The 20,104-nt window shown below is 51.4% G+C and overlaps 1 protein-coding gene across 9 annotated transcripts; it reads right to left on the bottom strand.

Annotated features, from left to right (window-relative positions):
- Nucleotides 1-567: 567 nt before the first annotated feature.
- On the bottom strand, nt 568-20,098 carry Gas8 (growth arrest specific 8). Of its 9 annotated transcripts, none has more exons than XM_063278166.1 (11): nt 17,278-17,351; nt 16,946-17,038; nt 13,332-13,529; nt 12,317-12,523; nt 11,564-11,618; nt 10,728-10,933; nt 9,450-9,617; nt 9,024-9,110; nt 6,203-6,412; nt 3,583-3,648; nt 568-836 (listed from the first exon to the last, which is right to left on the bottom strand). In XM_063278166.1, the coding sequence occupies exons 2-11, from the start codon at nt 16,952-16,954 to the stop codon at nt 687-689; spliced, it is 1,356 nt and encodes a 451-aa protein (XP_063134236.1). In that variant the 5' UTR covers nt 16,955-17,038; nt 17,278-17,351; the 3' UTR covers nt 568-686.
- Between the last annotated feature and the right edge of the window lie 6 nt (nt 20,099-20,104).

Raw genomic sequence — 20,104 nt, 5'->3', positions numbered from 1 at the left:
CGCGGGCTGGGGCGTGCGGGTGGGGCTCGGGCAGGGGTGAGGGGCGCGGGGAAGGCAGGACGGGACGAGGGGCAGGCTGTTTTCTTAGGTGTGGGCTCTGTGTCGTCTGGGCTGTAGGCTCTGGGCTCTGGGATGAGGAGACACCTCTGCTCATGATTCTTTATACATATCCCTGTTCCTTGTTATTCGGGGCTTTCTGGGTCTTGTGGGCTCAAGGTGTGTTGGGTGGGCTGGCTGGGCTGGGGGGTGTGGGCAGCTGAGGGAATGCAGCAGGCTCTTGTTTATTTTTGGCGAGGGCTCTCGTCTATGTCCATACCACCCTGAACCTTTCCAGGAGGTTTGTGCAAAAGGTGGTGAATGCTAGCACTCACTGGCTGGCCCAAGGTCACAATGCAAATAGAAGTACCTATGATGGCTGGAATGTTTCAGGTGTGTTTGGCTGGTGTAATTTGTGCAGAGTTTGGAGGCTGTTGTATCACCAGGGCTCTAAGTGTCAGGAAGTGGACAAACGTCTCCCTAGCAGAGGGCTTGAGGAAACAATTTTTCACAAGGAGATAACACAGAAAGTAATCATGCAAAAACTTTCATTGGTGTTTGTTAAGTGTTCAAAACAAAACTTGTGCAGGGTGTGAATTCCCAGGGGAGAGGGGCAGAGTAACTGACAAGCTGCAGGCTGCTGTAGATGGCTATGTCGGCGCACCCACAAGTCCTGCAGGGCCCTGTCCCAGTGTCTGTCCAATCACTGCTGTCTCCAGGGGCTTGAACCCCACATTGTCCAGGGGGATCCCGAAGGCCAATAACTTTGCCTCATATGTACGCAACAGGTCGTTGTGGGCCTGCAAGGACAGAGCAAGGTCAAGAAGAGTCCACTTGGGCCTGGGAGTCGCAGCCATCATGCTATGGACCCCAAATGTCCCCTCTGTCTGCTGAAGGTGTAGGGTGGTCCACAGAGCTCCAATTAGGATAGCCAGTGCCTTCTGTAGTCTAGAGCCTCGCTTGCGTATGCCTGTAGCTCACATACTCACAAGGCCAGACTCAGGAGAACCGGAGCTCCTGGCCCTTTCCCAAATATTTCTCCCTAAGGCTCTCCTCTCCTTCCCTGCCAAGATGGACTGACATCTAATCCCTGTCCCTGGAGACCACATCCCCTCCAACTCCCCAGTGACACGCAGGGGTATGGTGTGTGTTTGTGGGGGTGGGGGGGTTGGGCCCCTGGAATGGTGCTGGTGGCCAACAAAGACAGGGGACTTCCTCTGAGGGAGCTTGCTCTTTTTTTTTTTTTTTTTTTTTTTTCCCTTTTCTCTTTTTGAATCCAGGGCCTTGTGCTTGCTAGGCAAGCACTCTACTACTGAGCTAAATCCCCAACACTGAGGGAGCTTGATCTTAATCCTGTTTTCGTTTTTTGGTGTTTTGTTTTTATGTGGGAAAAGGCCCCACTATGTAGCCTGGGCTAGAACTTGCTGTATCCCCAGAATGGCCTCACACTCAAAATCTCACTGCTTCACTTTTCCCTGCAGTGATTCTGGAACCACTCCCCAGGCCACGTCCTGTGCTCAGGAGTGGTGACCAAAAGAAGGTTTCAGTTTTGTTTCTGTTGACTTTTTGTTTCATTTTTGTGGAGTTTTTTTTTTTTTGTTTGTTTGTTTGTTTTTGAGAGAGAGAAAGACAGAAGGGGGCAGGAGAGCGAGCATACAGCTGGAGGTGGGGTAGGTAGGAAGACTTTTGGGAAAGGAAAAACATCCAAATATAGTGTGAGAAAATTTTTAATGATTAAAGTCACTACTGTCTTGGCCGGGTGAGTGCTAAGATTACAAGATTACAGTACACACCTTGTTAAATGGGTGTTTTTTCTCCTCTTTATGCAGGATCCCTAAATAGCCCTTGATGGCCTGGAACTTGCTATATACACCAGGCTGGCCTAGAATTAAACACCATCCACCTGCTCCTGTCTCTTGAGAGGTGGGATTAAAGGGGATATGCCACCACACCTTGTAGTTTAGTGCTTTTTATTGTTACTACACACATGTATGGGAAGGCACGCACAGCTTATGTGCAGATGCCCTAAAAGGCCAGAAGAGAAAGTCTGACTCCTTGGTGCAGAAGTTACAGGCAGCTGTGAGCTTCCCCCATGTGGATGCTGAACAAAACTCCACTGATGTCAACAACCCCAAATGCACATTTTAACTGGGAGCCTTTCATCAGGTAGCTGTGAAGTCTTGGTCTGAGAGAGGGCCTCACTCTGCAGCACAGGCTGCCCTTGAGCCCAAGCTCCGCCTGCCTCTGGCTCAGAGGTGTTGATGAATTGAGTGGAATGAGAAATGCTTTGAGCCTACCCAAATGTTCACAGCAGACGGCAGAAGGGTTCCTGAGCTGGGGGTGTAGCACACACCTTTAATCCCAGTCTCAGGAGGCAGAGATGGACAGATCTCTGTGACTTCCAAGCTAACCAGGGCCATACAGTGGGTCTGTGTCTCAAACAGAGCCAGAGAAAAGGGCCAGGAGGAGATGGTGCAGGCAGGTGGATCTTGGAGTTCAAGGCTAGCCTGGTCTACAGAGCAAGTTCCTGGACAGTCAGGGCTACACGGAGAAACCCGGACTGGAAACCAAACAGAGAAGAAGAAAAGGGTTGGTTATCCTCACTGAGGCTCAGGGAAGAGAAGCAGTGCTTGAAAACGGAGAGAAAGGGCCAAGTAAAAATGGGCTCCAGCGGGAGCTTCAAGGACTGGGCTGGCTACCAACACTCTAGGTCCAGACCTTGGCCCCCAAGAGCCAAGGTACACACAGCAGACTGCCCTATGCTCAGCCCATGTCAGCTGAGGATCAGGTGTGAGAAGCTCTAACCTGGGCTCTAGGGAGAGCTGGGAAGCTGGGGCAGCTGGGATAGCATGGATCCTGGGCCACAGTAACAGATGCTGCTCACTTCTATTAGCAATCAAACAGGATGGCATGCATGTCTGGATGAGGCCCTGAACTGAACAGGAATGCAATGCCTGCCCAACAGGACTAAGAATGTAACCTGTGAGGTGGCTGCTGTGGGTATGTCCTTGGCGGACAGGGAGCAAAGGAAGGACAGTAGACCCTTAGGACCATCTGGATGTAGCACCCAGGCCTCTCAGGTGCATGGGACAGACGGCAGCCGAGGTCTGGCAGGAGGCCACTGACACACACGTTCAGCATGGAAGGGCATCGGGCTATTTAGATTACAAGAGTATGAGAAAAGGTGGGAGCCCAAACTGCTCCTGCTGAAGGCAGTGGGCATTAACCTGGAAGGCACAGAGGCTCTTCCAGGAAGGAAGGGTGAGGAGAGGCAGGTTTGAACATGGTAGGAGGTAGAGCCCTGGGTGTAGCGGGCCAGCCTGTGCACAGTCAGGACAAGGTGCTGAGTCTCAGGCCCTAAGGCTCTGAGTGCCCATCACATGGGGTTACATGCTACCTCCTAAACGGAGCATGCAGAAAAAGGAGTAAGATTCCTCAGAGACCCTTTGTCTGTGATATTCGAAAGGTGAAGCTGGGCACAGTTCTCAGGCAGAAGAACCCCTGAGGAAGAAGGTGAAGCCCAGTGGATGGGGGAATTAGCCATACCTTGCAGACTCGGGCCAGCTCATACTGCAAGTCCTTGATGGTGGTATTCTTCGACTCTAGAACGTCCTAAGGAGAGACAAGGGTGATTTTGATTATTTATCATCTAGCAGAGGTGGACAGGGGGACACTAGTCTAGGGTTCCCTAAGGGTCTGAGAGGCTCAAAGAATAAAGTTGTGTGGGTCCCTCAACTAGACTTGTTGGAAGGAAAGGTCTCCAAGGATACACAAGAAAAACAAATGAGGACAGCAGACTGGGCGGTGATGGCGCACACCTTTAATCCCAGCACTAAGGTGGCAGACGCAGACAGAGCTCTATGAGTTGGAGACCAGCCTGGTCTACAGAGTGAGTTCCAGGACAGCCAGGGCTACATAGTGAGACCCTTTCTCAAACAAAAAGCTAAAGACACAGTCACTTTGTCAATTCCATGAAAGATCCTTTCTCTTGTTCACAAGCTGTAGCAGTGGTGACCAGGGGAGGCAGAGCTGAGCCCCAGTTAGAGCCAAATGCCCGTCAGGACAGCTACAGCTGCTGGCACAACATCCGTGCCTCAGGGACTGCACAGCAAAGGCACTTGACTAGCACAGCGACAGACAGATCCTCTTCCCCACACGCCTGTGTTCCCACTGACCAGCCATATCCCGACACAGGGCACAGTGAGGAGCAGAGAGCATCCAACAAGGTCTCTCGGATAACGGTGCCACCTAAGGCCTGAAAACTGACCCTACCAAGTAACCCACGTCACCCAAACCACTACCCACTGGTCCAGGGTCTAATACGGAAACAGCCCAGGTCTTAGCACACCCGACTCCATGACTGAAGTACCACTGGGGCCGCAGAGCCCGCAGACAGCATCGCCAGCCACCACGCGGACGCAGGCCTAATCCATCAAGGTCCACAGCTCTGGGAAAGTCTCGAAATGGACTACCCCTGCCTTTTGGCTTTTGGAGTTCTGCTCCTGGCTAACTGTTCTTGTAAACTGAAATATGTCCGCCCAAAACATGGTTTCTGTGCTTTTAAAGCTCATCCTGAGAGAGGCTCAGTGCTACAATGGGATCCCAAACACCCAGTGTGGTCACCAGCCAGCTGATAAAGACTGTTTCTTGGCGTAAATCCATGTCTGAGGAGGCTCCTCTGGAAGATTCCCCACACCACTACTCTGTGAGGGAACATTAGCCTGACTGCTGACAAACACAGATGTTACCTTGGACCCTCCTGAACCAGGTACAGCTTCTCTCGGATCAGCCTCCTGACAACTTTGGCCTCTTTGACCCTTCACCAGCCGTGCCTGCTTCTTTACCTCATGTCCCGCCTGAGGTAGAGCAGGCTTTATCTGAAATGTCTACACCCAGAACCTCCCACAATTCCCAGGGCCACTAAACACATTAATGCACTTGTGAGGTCTTTGAAACCACCCAGTCTGCAACCCCCAGCGCTTGTGTGCTCCCTAGGGAAGCTCAGCAAGGAGCTACCTGCGATGTCTAAGGCTGCACACCTCAGACAGGCAGTGAGGTGAACAGGCTGACTACAGAAAGTCCAAGTCTGTGGTGAGCAATGAGCATTTAAGTCCAGCTATCCCGCACGCCATAAACATCTCAGGATAAACCTAGCCGCCAGCCGCTGCTGCTTGTCTGCCTTTCTGCTCCAAGCACAGCCCGAGTCCCAGAGACGCTGTGCACCCTGCTGCCCTAAAGGATCTGCTCAGGAATGGATCATCCCCCTTGCTAGGTCAGCTGGGGCTTCAGCTGTTCACATCCTAGAAGCATGAATGAATCTGGCGCCAACCACCACAGCTGACTCCAAGGGGCCCTTAGAGAGAGAGACCCAGAGCTACTTACTGGGGACCAGCCATTCACACTTTCCATGTGTCTGAGAGCCTCAGCCACAATGGCTGGCTGGTATTCACATTAGCCAAACTATGCCACCTGCTCCTATGTCCTCCATGCCCCAAGCTAGGTAGAGGGAGCGGAGAGACCTGGCCTTAAAGAGTAGGCAGCAGGTAAGCTGGGGGTTCTGACAGAGGCTCGGTGCCCTGACTCTTCAGGGGACAGAGAACCTTCTGTCACAAGAATAAGCAATGCTCTGAGCTCGGTTCAGACATTACTCCCAGGTCCCAGGAAAGCAACAAGGGATACATTAGTCTCCATGGCCCCTATGTCACTGTCCGAGGGTCTTCATGGAGGCAGAGGAACTTGGACCTACGAGTGTCCAGATCAGTTTTCTCTCCTAAGCCACCTATGTTCCAGTCAGGGGCTGTGGCTCAACAAGCTACAAACCAGGGCAAAACAGGAACTGCAGAGACTCCAGACAGAAGACCTGGGCATGTCACATGCCCTTAATGCTAGCACTCAGGAGGCAGAGGAAGGGGGATCTCTATGACTTTGATGCCCGCTTGGTCTACAGCGTGAGTTCCTGTGTTAAACTGGGAGACAGGTCAGGGTTGGGAGGGACAAAACCAAAAGAAGACGAGTTAGCCCATGCCCTGCTCTCTGCTGCAGAAACCATGGCAGCCCCTGACTTAACTGGGGGTCTCTGTGCCACCCGAGAAGGCGTAGCGGAGCACAGGACTGAAGGGCCCAACCTGGAAAACCAGCATTTGCTTAGGAGGCCATGAGCACCTACCTCAAGTTTGCGAGACACAAGTGTTAGTGCTGTAGGGTCCAGGTTGGAGGCAGCCAGCACCTCATTGAACTGCACCTCTCTCTTCTCCACAGCAGCATTCAGTGCCTGCAGCTTACGCTCCAGCACCAGGTTCTTGAAGCCTGTCTTCTGCTGCACCTCCTGGATGGCTGCAGTGAACTTCCGATAGAGCTCTTCCCTCTCCTGCTGCACCTGAGGAGACCAGAGTGAGCAACAAGGACCCCCAGCTGGGAGAAGCCATTTCCCACCCTGCCCTAAGTGTGCTCCTCTGTGATGGGGTCACCTTCACTGTTACCACACCATGACACGGGAACCTTTGCTGTCCACACTGCCTGCACTAGACCCTCTGCACACAATGAAAGGTGGGTAACGCAGCACACAGCAGAGGGAAGAGGGAGAATTAGCATTACTGCTTACACTAGTCAGGGCTTCTACTGCTGTGATGAAAACCATGGCCAAAGCAAGTAGAGGAGGAGAGGTCTGGCTCACATTTCCACACTGTGGTCCATCATCGGAGGAAGTCAGGGTAGGAACTTAAGCAGGGCAGGATCCTAGAGGCAGGAGCTGATGTAAAAGGCCATGGAGGGGTGCTGCTTACTGACTTGCTCCTTGCTCTGCCTGCTTTCTTTCTTTTTTTTTTTAAAGATTTATTCATTTATTATATATAAGTACACTGTAGCTGTCTTCAGACACACCAGAAGAGGGCATCAGATCTCTTTACAGATGGTTGTGAGCCACCATGTGGTTGCTGGGAATTGAACTCAGGACCTCTGGAAGAGTAGTCGGGACTCTTAACCACTGAGCCACCTCTCCAGCCCTCAGCCTGCTTTCTTATAGAACTCAGGACCACCAGCCCAGGGGTGGCCCCACCTACAATGGTTTGGGCCCTCCTTCATCAATCACTAATTAAGAAAATAAAATGTGGGGCTGGGGATTTAGCTCAGTGGTAGAGCGCTTACCTAGGAAGCGCAAGGCCCTGGGTTGGATCCCCAGCTCCAAAAAAAAAAAAACCAAAAAAAAAAAAAAAAAAAAGAAAGAAAAGAAAATGCCCTACAGGCCTACCTACAGCCTGACCTTGTGGAGGCAGGCATTTCCTCATTGAGATTCTCCACTCTCAGATGACTCTAGCCTGTGTCACGTAGACATAAAACTGACTACCCAGCACCCTGACCACCCAGCACCCTGACCACACAGCACCCCGACTGCTCCTCTCAGGAAATAAGAGCTAGAAGGAGAGCCATGCTCTGAAAACCGCTCCACAGGTAGGTCAGAGCCAGCCGTGCCCAAGTTAGGGCCCTGGGCTCAGATGAGACATTATCACCAACCACCCCAGATGAGAGTCAAGGCAGGTCCAGGTCAAACTTGAAGCAAGTGTCTATCAACCACGGGGACATCCTTGCCCATCTCCTATTAACATGTGCTGTGAAAGACCAAGACTATAGGCAGGGCACACTTAACATACAGTTATGAGAATTCCTGTGAGTGGCAGAGATTCACCGTCTTCCTCTAGCCTTGCTGATACCTCCCCTGCCTTGGCAGTTTCAAACATCTGGCCAAGGCCAACCCTGCACCCCAGGGCCCCAGGGCTTTGGCCAGCATACATGATCTGAGAATCTCATCTTCCCCAGAGCAGGCTCCTCTGAAACATCCATCCATGTCAGATCCAGGTTGACTTTCACAGGCACTGAGCACCTTAGAGGGTATGACTTGGGTTCTGTCGCTGTCCGTAAGGGTGGAGCCAAGGGGTGGATCACCAAACACCCCACTGTCAGCAGGGCCACCTTCCTTCTCCCTGTGCTTCTGCGGTCAGCATTTGGCGAGGGAAGGCAGAGATGGGCCTTTTCAGCAAACTCTAGGGACCCAAGGCACTGAAGCTATGCATATTCACTGGACATGGAGTTAGAGGCTGGGAGAACTCTGTAGCTGGACGGGTGGTGAAACCACGTGTGCTCGATCTTGGATGCTGCTCAAGGGTACGCCGTTGTTCAAAAAGCTGAGGTATAAAACCAAGGTCATGTGCCATCCCTCGGTGAGACTGTGCTCACACGCATAGAAAACAGGAGAGAGCCACACCAAATGAGGCCGCTGGGAATTCATGTTAAGGGAGTTTTGATTTTGCTTCTTTTTTTTTTTTTTTTTTTTGGTTCTTTTTTTCGGAGCTGGGGACCGAACCCAGGGCCTTGCGCTCGCTAGGCAAGCGCTCTACCGCTGAGCTAAATCCCCAACCCCGATTTTGCTTCTTTATCCAAGTATGGTGTTTATTTGTTTGTCTATTTAGAGATGGTCCCTTCATGTACAACAAACAGGCCATATGCTAATACTATGAAATGGGCCACGGAGATGAGATCATGGGACCGAGTGTCCCACAAATCCATAGTCCGGCTGCCAAGGAGACAAAAGGATCTCTCCGCACCGGGGCCCTGGGCCTTCTACAGAATATACCACAGGTTGTTGCCTCACAAAAATTATGCATGTCAGGTAGTGCACACCTTTAATCCCAGCGCTTGGGGGGCAGATCTCTGTGAGTTCAAGGCCAGCCTGGTCTACAGAGTGAGGCCCAGAACAGCCAGGGCTACACAGAGCGAAACCACAAAAAAAAAAAAAAAAACTGTCTCCAAACACAAAAGACACAACCCAGCTCCCCAGGAGGCTAGGGCAGGAGGAGGCTGGGTCCTAGGAGCTTAAGGCCTGGCTGAGTGGGACGGTGAGACCCTATTTCCAAACAAAGAACAGGCAGAGTAGGCCCAGGTCAGAGGGAACTTCAGCGGACACAGAGCCCGCCATGGCGCCCGCAGCTGCTCACCTTGATGAACCTCTGCTCCAGGATCTCATGCTCCCACTTCAGGTCCTTCAGCTCCTTCTCAGTGACCTTCAAACGTGCCTTCGTACACTGCAGAGGTCAGGGGGCAGGAGACACCAAATACTTAGGATTCACAGACAGACACACCACAGACTCCCGGAGACGGCAAGGCTAGGAACAAATCAGCAGGAACAAATGGTTGGAAGACTAGCAGCCGGGCCCCACCAAGCTATGAGCGGAATGTGTGGAAAACTAGGGTCCAGTGTGCAGCAGCACCTGCCTGCTTACCGCTCCAGGGGAGTCCAAGGAAGGGGGAGCCCTACCTCCCCATGCCTCCGCCCCTGCACTAAGGATGCGTCCTGCTCCCAAGGGCCCTCGGACGGACGTCCCCTCATACGCCTTCCCTGCTGGGCAGAGCGGGACACTCACGGCCAGGATCTGCTTGTCCCTCTCATGGTTCCCCAGTCTCTTCTGCATCTCGCTCATCTCCTCCTTGGCTCTCTGCAGCGGCTCAGCCAGCCGCTTGTTCTGCAGAGACACCTCCGCCATCTCCCTCTCCAGGTACTCCTCCTTCTTCCTCATATCCTCCATCTGCTCCTGTAAGCAAGCAGTCACGTTCGGGGCTTCACCTCAGGACACGCATCCTCGGGACACGCGTGTGGATTTGACGATTAGTACGTGATATGTGTGTGGGTGTGCGCGTGTGCCACAGCGCACATGTAGAGGTCAGAGGAGGACTTTCAAGAGCTGCTTCTCTCCATCCACCACGGGAAGGGCTCAGGTCACCAGGCTTGCACGGAGAGCACTTTCAACCACTGAGCCATCTCGCTGATAACTTTTGGTTGTTTTTTTTTTTTGTTTGTTTTGATTTTCTTGAGACAATGGCTCCCTAACCAACCTAGACTGGCTTTGAGCTTGCTCTCCTTCTGCTTCTGCCTTGTAAGCACTGGGATTTATAGGTTTGTGCCACCATATCCAGCTTTGAATGCCCTCAATTAAAGACAGAGCTGAGGCAGGCATGGTGGCACACGCCTTTAACCTCAGCACTCAGGAGGCAGAGGCAGAGGGAGGTGGACCTCTGTGTGTTCGAGGTTAGCTTGGTCTACATAGTGAGTTCTAGGACAACCAGGACAACCCCATGAGGTGCCCTGTGTCAGAAAGCCACGCAGCCACATGCATGCTGAGGACCTGGTCTTATTTTACATGCAGGCACTACTTTTGCAGTCCTGATCTATTCTGAATTATGTAAGGGCATACATAACTTGCACGCAGACCAAGGGGCTGTGTCCGTCTAGACCAAGGGTGATTCTCTACTGTGGAAATCCTGCCAGTGTCAGTTTTATGTTCCAAGTTTCTAAGAAGTGACTGCAGGGAGAAACTCCTGACCCCATCCTGCCAGCACAATGTCACCACATCCTGTAAGCATAGTGCCGACGGCCAACTGTGGCCACACATCAGTCAACACAGTGTCCATCGTAGCCCGCCTGCATGTCAGAACGCCTCTGAAGTTATTTGTTCCCACTACAGCACAGCACAGTTAGGAAGGCCCCAGAGGATTTCCCCTGAAACACTGGGTAGCTTACGATACTTAGGAATCTTATCTGAAAGTCAGAGGGACAGCGCCCAATGTTATTACAGATCTGGTGGGATCAAAGGCGGGGTCTGCATCCATGGGCCCCGAGCACATCTCCCGGACCACATCGGTACCTTGAGGGAATTGATGAGGGCCAGGTTGTTGAGAGTGATGTCATTGTAGTAGTTTTTGATGTCAGTGAAGGCCTCCTCATGACGCTGCATCAGCGTACTGATCTGCCCGTTCTTCCTCTCCTCCACCTCGTGGATCTCAGTCTTTCTCCGCAGGTCAAGCTCGTCTCGAAGCATCTTCATCTTTTTATCATATTTGGCCTCGATTTCTGAAAGGCACACACAGCAGCTTAGACAAATAGAGGGCCTCACGCCATAAGAAACAATGGAACCTATTGGGGGCAGGGCCCACAGATGCCCATCAGGGTCAGACAGAGGCCGCACCAGCAACTCTGCCAGGAGCCAGAGGCTTGGGTGGAGCTTTTCCTGCAAGTGACATGTTCAGCACACATGTCACTGTCACCGGTCCTCTGCCTGTGATAGCCAGTGTCCACAGTGGGTGTCCCACACTAATCCCAGGGCACACTACCCATGGCCTATGTGACCTACAGCCACCCCCACACTAGAGGTCAATCAGTAAACCAGTGTACTCCTGACAGTGAAGGCTTTTCAGTCCAGGGGCTAAGGAGACTGAAGAAAGCACCACCCGTTGTTAACTGCGGCTCCCCAAACCCACACGGGAATGAGTTTTTCTCTGACTCTGAATCAAGCTGCTAGCTTCTGAAATAGTCTAACTCCTTCTCCCTGCTGTCTGTCTCGTGTGTGTGTGTGTGTGTGTGTGTGTGTGTGTGTGTGCGCACGTGTGCTCTAATATGACTATGTGCCTCAATTTACCTACCAAGCAGCAATTGGAGGGTGCCCTGACAGCATCCTACACCGTGTATGTCTGCGAAACTGACCTCGAACTTGCCTTTCAAAGTCATTTCGCATCTTGGTAATCTCCTCGGCTTGTTTCTGCACAAATGAGAAGGGAGTATTACTCCACAGGCAAACAGACAGACAGACAGGCCCACTCTCCTTAGGCTGAGCCCACTCCTCTCCTGTGGGAAAGTACAGCTTAGACACCCCTGTGCTGCTGCTGCTTTCTGGGTTCTCCTCACGCCTGCATAGTAAAGCAAGCCCAGAATAACACAGCTTTCAACCTCCACACTCCATACACGACTCACTTCCCACAGCCCAGTCACCTCTGAACAGAGAAAGGAGCAGACAAGGCAAACAGTACTCCTGAGAATTGGGCTCGTCTGTGTCGTCTGATCACAGAGCTACCTCTCCAACTCAGACTTCTATATCATGTGTTTCATATTTTGGGTGTTTGGCCGACAGGTATGTCTGCACCCCACACGTGTCTCTGGTGCTCACAGAAGCCAGAGGAAGCTGTCAGCTTTCCTGGAACTGGAATAATAGAGGCTCATGAGCTGCCATGTGGGTGTCGGGAATCGAACCCAGGTCCTCTAGAAGAGGAGTCGTTGCTCTTAACTGCGGCGCCATCCCTCCTGCCTCTACATACTACAAATTTGAGTACAATTTTGCTGATTTATTTGTTAAAAGCCTCTGAGCATTTTGCCCCCCAACCATAGGTCCCCGGTTGTTAAGGAAGCAGCTCGGGTGGCTCGGTCCCCTTTCCACAGCCATCGAGCCATACGCGTACCTACCAGACGCAGGTTCTTTATCACCACCTCGTTAGCCAGCTCCTGCTCCTTCAGCTCCACTTTCAGCACGCGCATGTCCTTGCGCAGAGCGCCCTCTTGGGCGCGGTGCTCCTTCTGGGCCAGCTTCATGACCACGGTGCCCTCAGTCTTCACCTCTGCCAGATTGTTCTGGTGTTCGTACAGAAGGTGCTTCACTTTCTGCTTGTAAACCTGGAGTGGGGGAGACGTGCCGCACGCTCACCTGAAGCGCCCGTGTGCTCAGCTCACAGGGAACTACGAGGCAGAACTGGATTCAGCCTGCTCCTCCCCCTGCCATGTCACAGACGCTTCAACTGACGGCTCAGGACCTGCGGGGCCTCTCCTACGACCAGGAGGACAAAACTACTTTCCCTTGTCCTCTTCTGAGGCTGTTGGATGGTTCTAACAGGGGAGCACAGTTGATACCATGACAGGTCATCAGTTATGAAAGAATAAATGAAAAAATAAAACTGCTTTTGGTTTGTTTTGAGACAGGGTCTCCTGTAGCCTAAGCTGGTCTAAAACTATGGACATAACTAAAGTTGGCCTTGAACTCCAGGTCCTCCTGCATCCACCTCCCGGGCCCTGGGGTAGCAGGCATGTGCCAATAATGTCCAGCCTTTGTTTTAGTACTTCTGCCATTTTGTTTGGTTGAATTCATAGCTGTCCTTGGCACACTGGCACCAAGACCTCATGACAGTCCTCTGTCATCAGGGCAAGTGGTCCTCCTCAGTGGAGCACACTGCTTCAGGTGGGTACACGTGTAGCAGGGCAGGATGCTGCGTGCGGATCCCCACCTGGCCAACTTAATCAGCAGAGTCGATGCTGGTGACCAATGGGGTGACAAATGACAGAGCCAAATCACCTTTGCAACCTCCTTTGGACTCTTGGAAAAATCACCTCTGGTTCCTAGTGTACAGGAGTATGTTCCCACAGAAAAGCAGGAAACCCCCACCCAGACCGTTTCTCCCGTGGGTATAGACGGACCGACGCCACTCACCTTGATCTCCACCTGGTGCCTCTCCTCGGCCTCCTCCATCTCCCGGTCTTTGTTGCGCAGCTCAGCCTTCTTCTCCTCCAGCTGCCTCCGCGTGATCTCCCAGAAGGTGTGGATTTTGTCCCGCTCCAGCTGAAAGTAGTTGCGCTCCTCCCGCTCCCGGTCCAGCTCCTCCCGGATGCGGGCGACATGTTCCTCCACCTGGTCAGACACAGGGCACCAGTGAGGCAAGGCTGCAGGAGCCCCGCCCACCACCAGGCGTGGCCCAAGGGGAACAGGGGAGAGAAGGGGAGGGGCCATCTTATTCAAAATAATACACAGCAGGAAGGCCCGAGCAGTAAACAGCAAATGTCTCTCAAATGTAACCAGTAATTATGAAACAATTATATCCGCTCAGCAGCCTGGACTCTTTTAAGAAATTTCTCAAAAGAAACACAATGATCTTCAACTATTTTAAACAGTACAATGGTTGAAAATTGCCATATATCAACTCAGTCTTAAGAGCTATGACGGGGCTGGGGATTTAGCTCAGTGGTAGAGCGCTTACCTAGGAAGCGCAAGGCCCTGGGTTCGGTCCCCAGCTCCGAAAAAAAGAACCAAAAAAAAAAAAAAGAGCTATGACAATCACACAGAAGCACATAAATGTCTCCACAAAACTTACACAAAACTAGCGGGCTCTTCGCACTCAACAGACTTTGGTCCACAGTCAATTATAAGTCTGCAAATAGGTTAGAGGGAAAGTAGGGCAGGTCTCCAGCTTTCTTGAGCGTGGCTTCCCTTGAGAATTAGTTATCTTTAGGCACAGCCACAGGATAGTTAGCAGATTTTCTCTCTCAAGAATACATTCCACTGGGCAGTGGTGGTGCATGCCTTCAATCCCAGCATTCAGGAGGTAGAGGGAGGCAGATAGATCTCTGTGAGTTCAAGGCCAGCCTAGTTAAGGTGAGTTCTAGGATAGCCAGGGTTGCACAGAGTCTCAAAGAGAAGGGGGAGTTAGGGTTAGGGTGGGGGTGGGGGCACTCCATTCTCCACAGGGAACGAATAAGACATCAGGCAGCCAAGCAGCTCTGAGGAAGGATGCTGGGCAGGGGCTAGGAGCCTATGAGGGAACATGCACGCCAGAATCTGACTAGTGCTTCACACCATGTCATGCACACTGAAAGACCCAACAAGTCTCTCCACATTGTGGGCCTTCAGTGTCACTCCAATAGTTGCAAACAGAACTCCTTCTCTGTTGGACTCATATGGTATCAGAGTTTGTTCTTAGGACTGGGACACTAAGGTTCAGTCTCCAAATGCATGAAATAAACGGGACAGAAACAGTATGTCGGGAGAACCCGAAGTGCACTCTATTCTCCATCCGTCCCAGTCAAAACGCAAACTGGATCCCCCAATACATCTCTGCTTAAACTTAATGGTTTTCCCGTACACAAAATAAAACAGCCAGCCTGGTCTACAGAGTGAGTTCCGGGATGGTCAGGATGACACAGAGAAACTCTGTCTTAGAACAGAGAGGTGGCTCAGTGGTTAAAAGCACTTGTAGCTCTTGCAGACGCACAAGACCCAGTTCCCAGGATCCAAATGGTGGCTAAACCACCATCTGCAAATCTAGTTGCAGAGGATCTGAAGCCACCTCCTGGCCTCCTCAGGCACTGAACACACATGGTACTCATGCAAGCATACAAGCAAACACACATGCGATACCTGTAAAAACATACACTTTGCATGTATGTCTCTGCATCATGTGAGTGCTTGGACCCTGTGGGGGTCGGAGGAGGACATCAGACCCCAGGGATCCAGAGTTACAGATGGCTGCGAGCCACTGTGTGGGTGCCGGGAACCAAACCTGAGTCCTGCACCAGAGCAGATTGCTCTTAACCGGCACGTCCAGTCTCCAGCTCCTAAAAACATGTATTTTAGATCAAAATACAGCTATGTAAAGTGGAACGTAGAAGGCCGGTGCTACGGGCAATGAAAGAAATCCCCCAGAATGCAAAGATAAGTGGAGGAAATTTATTAAAATACGCTGCAAGTAAGCAGCAGGCGAGATCCCAAAAGGCCTCGTGTGGTTGAAAGCAGGTGGAGTTTTATGGTGGTTGAGGGGGTTATTCGGTTCCAGAGGCCATCTGTGTGGGTTCATGGTGTTTGGGGGGGCAGCTCACTGTCTTGTACATAGCAAATTTACAGCACAAATTGTTTTCTCTTGAGACTGGCCAGCACTGCACAGTCATAACGCTACAGGTCATCAGGAGTTAGGCTCTGGATGTTGACAGAAGATAGCACGTGGAGTTGGGCACCACTCGTCATGCCTGGGCGTTAATGTAGAAGAGATTTTTAGATTTTAGCCTTAGGCCTTTGAAATCACCAACATCAGACCAGTGCCTAACTCTAGTGTCAGCTTACGTCAGTCTTCTAACGCCCTTCTTCTCTCTTCAGCCATTACAACAGCGAGGCTTACTAACACAACTGCACATGACCTTCCAGCCCGTGTCAAAACCGCACAAGCCATCTGTCTTAGTTAGGGTTTTACTGCTGTGAAGAGACACCATGACCAAGGCAACTCTTTAACTGAGGCTGGCTTACAGGTTCAGAATTTCAGTCCATCGTCATGACAGCCTGAAGCACGGCAGTGTGCAGGCAGACATGGAGCTGGAGGAGCCGAGAGGTCTCCATCTTGATCCAAAGGCTGCCAGAAAGGGACTGACTCATCTGCACTGGGTGGGGGTGGAGCACAGGACCTCAAAGCCCGCCCCCACAGCGACACACCTCCTCACAGCGCCACTCCCTGGGCCAAGCATATTCAAACCACCACAGAAACCATCATCAACATCAAGACGGCCATGTTTGCACGTGTTGTAGTTTTGTAAGAGTTTGGTGAGTTCTATCATTATATTCTCTAACCTTTTACATCAATGTACATAAGTGGCTTAAGATAATTCATAGGGCTGGAGAGATGGCTCAGCAGTTAGAGCACTGGCTGCTCTTCCAGAGGCCCTGAGTTCAAATCCCAGCAACCACATGGTGGCTCACAACCATCTGTAATGGGATCTGATGCCCTCTTCCGGTGTGTCTGAAGACAGCTACAGTGTACTCACATACACAAAATAAGTAAATCTTTAAAAAAAAATTGATAATTTGTATAAGGATTTATTTGTATTACTTCCTTGAGTTCAATCCTCAACACAACCAAACAATATAATAAAGACATCATTCCAGAACCAGGGGTGTAGCTCAGTGGTGCAGCGCCTGTCTTAACTGAAAAATAAAGTAAAAGTAGAAAACCTCCTCAAGCTAAGCGCAAACAATTAGACAGAGGCGGCCACAACCGAGCTACAAAAATAAAACAACAAGGGGCCACAATGGTTCAGCAGGTAAAGGGGTCTGCTGCCAAGTCTGAAGACCTGAGTTCAATCCCAGCCCCTGCCACAGTGGAAGCAAAGAACCAGCTCACACAAGTTGTCCAATATATAAATGGAAGACTTAACACTAATTTTTAAAGCAGTAGATAAATTAATCAGACCAAGACAACGTAATTTTAAGTAAATCATGTTCCTTGTTAAACTTTCCCTTTTGATGTAATGTTTACTGGCAAACAAAGAATGACATGTATATATTACCACACGCATCCCAGCTCTGCGATCACGCCATCACCACACGCATCCCAGCTCTGCGACCACTGAATCACCACACGCATCTCAGCTCTGTGACCACTGGGTATATAAAAAGGTAAGAATGAAATAAAATGCCAAAAGTTTAAAAATACCTATTATGTTTGTGGGGTGTGAGGGACACCTCGAAACTACAGACGCAAGATAGGCACGATATATTTGGACAGACTGAGAGGAGATGGACACGCAGAACAGTGATGAGAGATTCACCCACACATCTGCAGCAGTGCTCCCCACCCCCGCCCCCCATCCTGAGACGGGGCTCCATGGGCTCTGCTCACCTGCTCCTTGGACATGTCCTCTGGTGCGACCCCATCAACGACTGCATTCCCTTTGGCTTTCCCTTTCTTCCCTCTCCTTTTGGGTGCCTTTGTGTGAAGAAGAGAGGACGGAGTAAGTACAGGTCAGCTCTACCTCAGGGTGTCCCTCTGACTGACTGCTCACATAGTCAGCTCTACCTCAGGGTGTCCCTCTGACTGACTGACTGCTCATATAGTCAGGTCTACTTCAGGGTGTCCCTCTGACTGACTGACTGCTCACATAGTCAGCTCTACCTCAGGGTGTCCCTCTGACTGACTGACTACTCACATAGTCAGGTCTACCTCAGGGTGTCCCTCTGACTGACTGCTCATATAATCAGGTCTACCTCAGGGTGTCCCTCTGACTGACTGACTGCTCATATAATCAGGTCTACTTCACGGTGTCCCTCTGACTGACTGACTGCTCATATAGTCAGGTCTACTTCAGGGTGTCCCTCTGACTGACTGCTCACATGGCTAGGTCTACCTCAGGGTGTCCCTCTGACTGACTGACTGCTCATATAGTCAGGTCTACTTCAGGGTGTCCCTCTGACTGACTGACTGCTCACATAGTCAGGTCTACTTCAGGGTGTCCCTCTGACTGACTGACTGACTGACTGCTCACATAGTCAGGTCTACTTCAGGGTGTCCCTCTGACTGACTGACTGCTCACATAGTCAGGTCTACTTCAGGGTGTCCCTCTGACTGACTGCTCACATGGCTAGGTCTACCTCAGGGTGTCCCTCTGACTGACTGACTGACTGCTCACATAGTCAGGTCTACCTCAGGGTGTCCCTCTGACTGACTGACTGCTCATATAATCAGGTCTACTTCAGGGTGTCCCTCTGACTGACTGACTGCTCACATAGTCAGGTCTACTTCAGGGTGTCCCTCTGACTGACTGACTGCTCACATGGTCAGGTCTACGTCAGGGTGTCCCTCCTTGACTGACTCTGCTCACATAGTCAGGTCTACCTCAGGGTGTCCCTTCTTGACTGACTCTGCTCACACGGGCATATGGGGAAGGAACACCTGTTTAGAATCTTGACCTCTACTGTTCGCACAGCGCTGACTGGAACATTTACCTAGGGGGTATCACTACACTGATCCCCCCATTAACACACCAGTGAAGGGGAGGGGATCTCAATGCATTTGGAGAAGCACAAAGGGGGGGGGGTTGGGGGTTTAGCTCAGTGGTAGAGCACTTGCCTAGCAAGCGCAAGGCCCTGGGTTCGGTCCCCAGCTCCGAAAAAAAGAAAAAAAAAAAAAAAAAGAAAAGAAAGAGAAGCACAAAGGGGGAAATCTTCCTCTTTTCAGAAGGGAAGGAGAAAGAAAACACTTCGAACTCACTCACTCCTGGATATAAGACAAGGATTTCTTTGTTACCATTAAAAAAACTTTTTTTTTTCTTGGATGAAAAACTTATTTGGGGGAGGAGGGTGTTCAGAAAGCTAAAATTAAGAAGCATTGGAGGGGGTTGGGGATTTAGCTCAGTGGTAGAGCGCTTGCCTAGGAAGCGCAAGGCCCTGGGTTCGGTCCCCAGCTCCGGAAAAAAAAAAAAAAGAACCAAAAAAAAAAAAATTCCCAGCAACCACATGATTGCTCACAACCATCTGTAATGGGATCTGATGCCCTCTTCTGGTGTGTCTGAAGACAGCCACAATGTACTCATATGCGTAAAAAAAAAACAAACAAAAAAACATTTAAGAGGTAGTGTGAAAACCTAAGAGGGAAAAGGGAAAACCTATCTAGGTTTTAAAAAAGGAGGGGGGCGGAGGAAGAATACACGACCCCCCCGAAGTATGCTGGCTACCACACTTCATAACCACCACAGAGACACAGGAGAAGCGCATCCGTGAGTACGGGGTATCGGGCTCTTGGAGTGGTAGCAATGATGGAACCTGAGGCTTCTGAATCGATTTTACCACAAATGAGCCCTCCCCCCCCCCCGCCCCTTCAGGGGACCAGTGAGCAAACAGCACACTCTCTCTGTCTGCAGATGTTACCAGCAGAAATTGCTCACAAGTCCTGCTTTATTCTAGCAGCTTTGACAAGGCCATACAGGCTTGGAGGGAAGATTAGTTAATACTGGCCATGTTTCCAGCTCCCACCAGCTAATGACCCATGCCCTGGCACATCTGCCAAGAAACTGCATTATTGACAACATCTATATCCTGGGAGGAAGGACATTCTGTGAGGAAATATAGGAGGCAGGGGGCTTCTGCCTTGTTCTTCTCGGGAGCCCCTAAGGTGTGTACCCCTGGTCACTCCAGGACACGCAGACCTTGGTGGACAGAGACCTCCGGCCACCTGGGATGCGCTAGGTTTTCCACCTCTGAGACAGAGTTCTCAGGGTTTCCCCCCGGGGCCGGAGTCTGCTCCCTGTGAACCCTTAAGTGTCCCCGAGCCCATATGAAGTGGTCCCAAGGGTCTGGCGGACTCAGGCTTCTGGACACCTTGCACACCAGGCTCTCAGTCCGGCAACTTCGACGACCACCCCAGAGAACTGAAGAACCAATCCTTAGTTCTAGTGTACACAGGCCGCGGCATCCCGGCCTCCCCACCCTAGCCTCGCGGAAGCGCTCAGTTCTCAATTCTAGGCATCCGAAACCGCAGGCTGCTCGCCCCAGGCCTCCCAGTCCCCGGGACCCGACCCTGAGCACCGGCCCGACTCACCATGATGGCAGCAGTGCAGCACCTCCACTACTCCGGGACCCGCACTGGTCAGAGGAGGCTGTGCTGTCTCCTGGCAACTCCGACTCGATCCCGCGCTGGTTCTCAAATCCTCGCGAGACTCTTCTCCACGTCT

Source organism: Rattus norvegicus, chromosome 19 (genome assembly GCF_036323735.1).
Source record: "Rattus norvegicus strain BN/NHsdMcwi chromosome 19, GRCr8, whole genome shotgun sequence".
In the NCBI taxonomy this organism is placed as follows: Eukaryota; Metazoa; Chordata; class Mammalia; order Rodentia; family Muridae; genus Rattus; species Rattus norvegicus.
The sequence above is the reverse complement of the archived record's forward strand: the minus strand, read 5'-3'. Positions and strand labels throughout refer to the sequence as shown.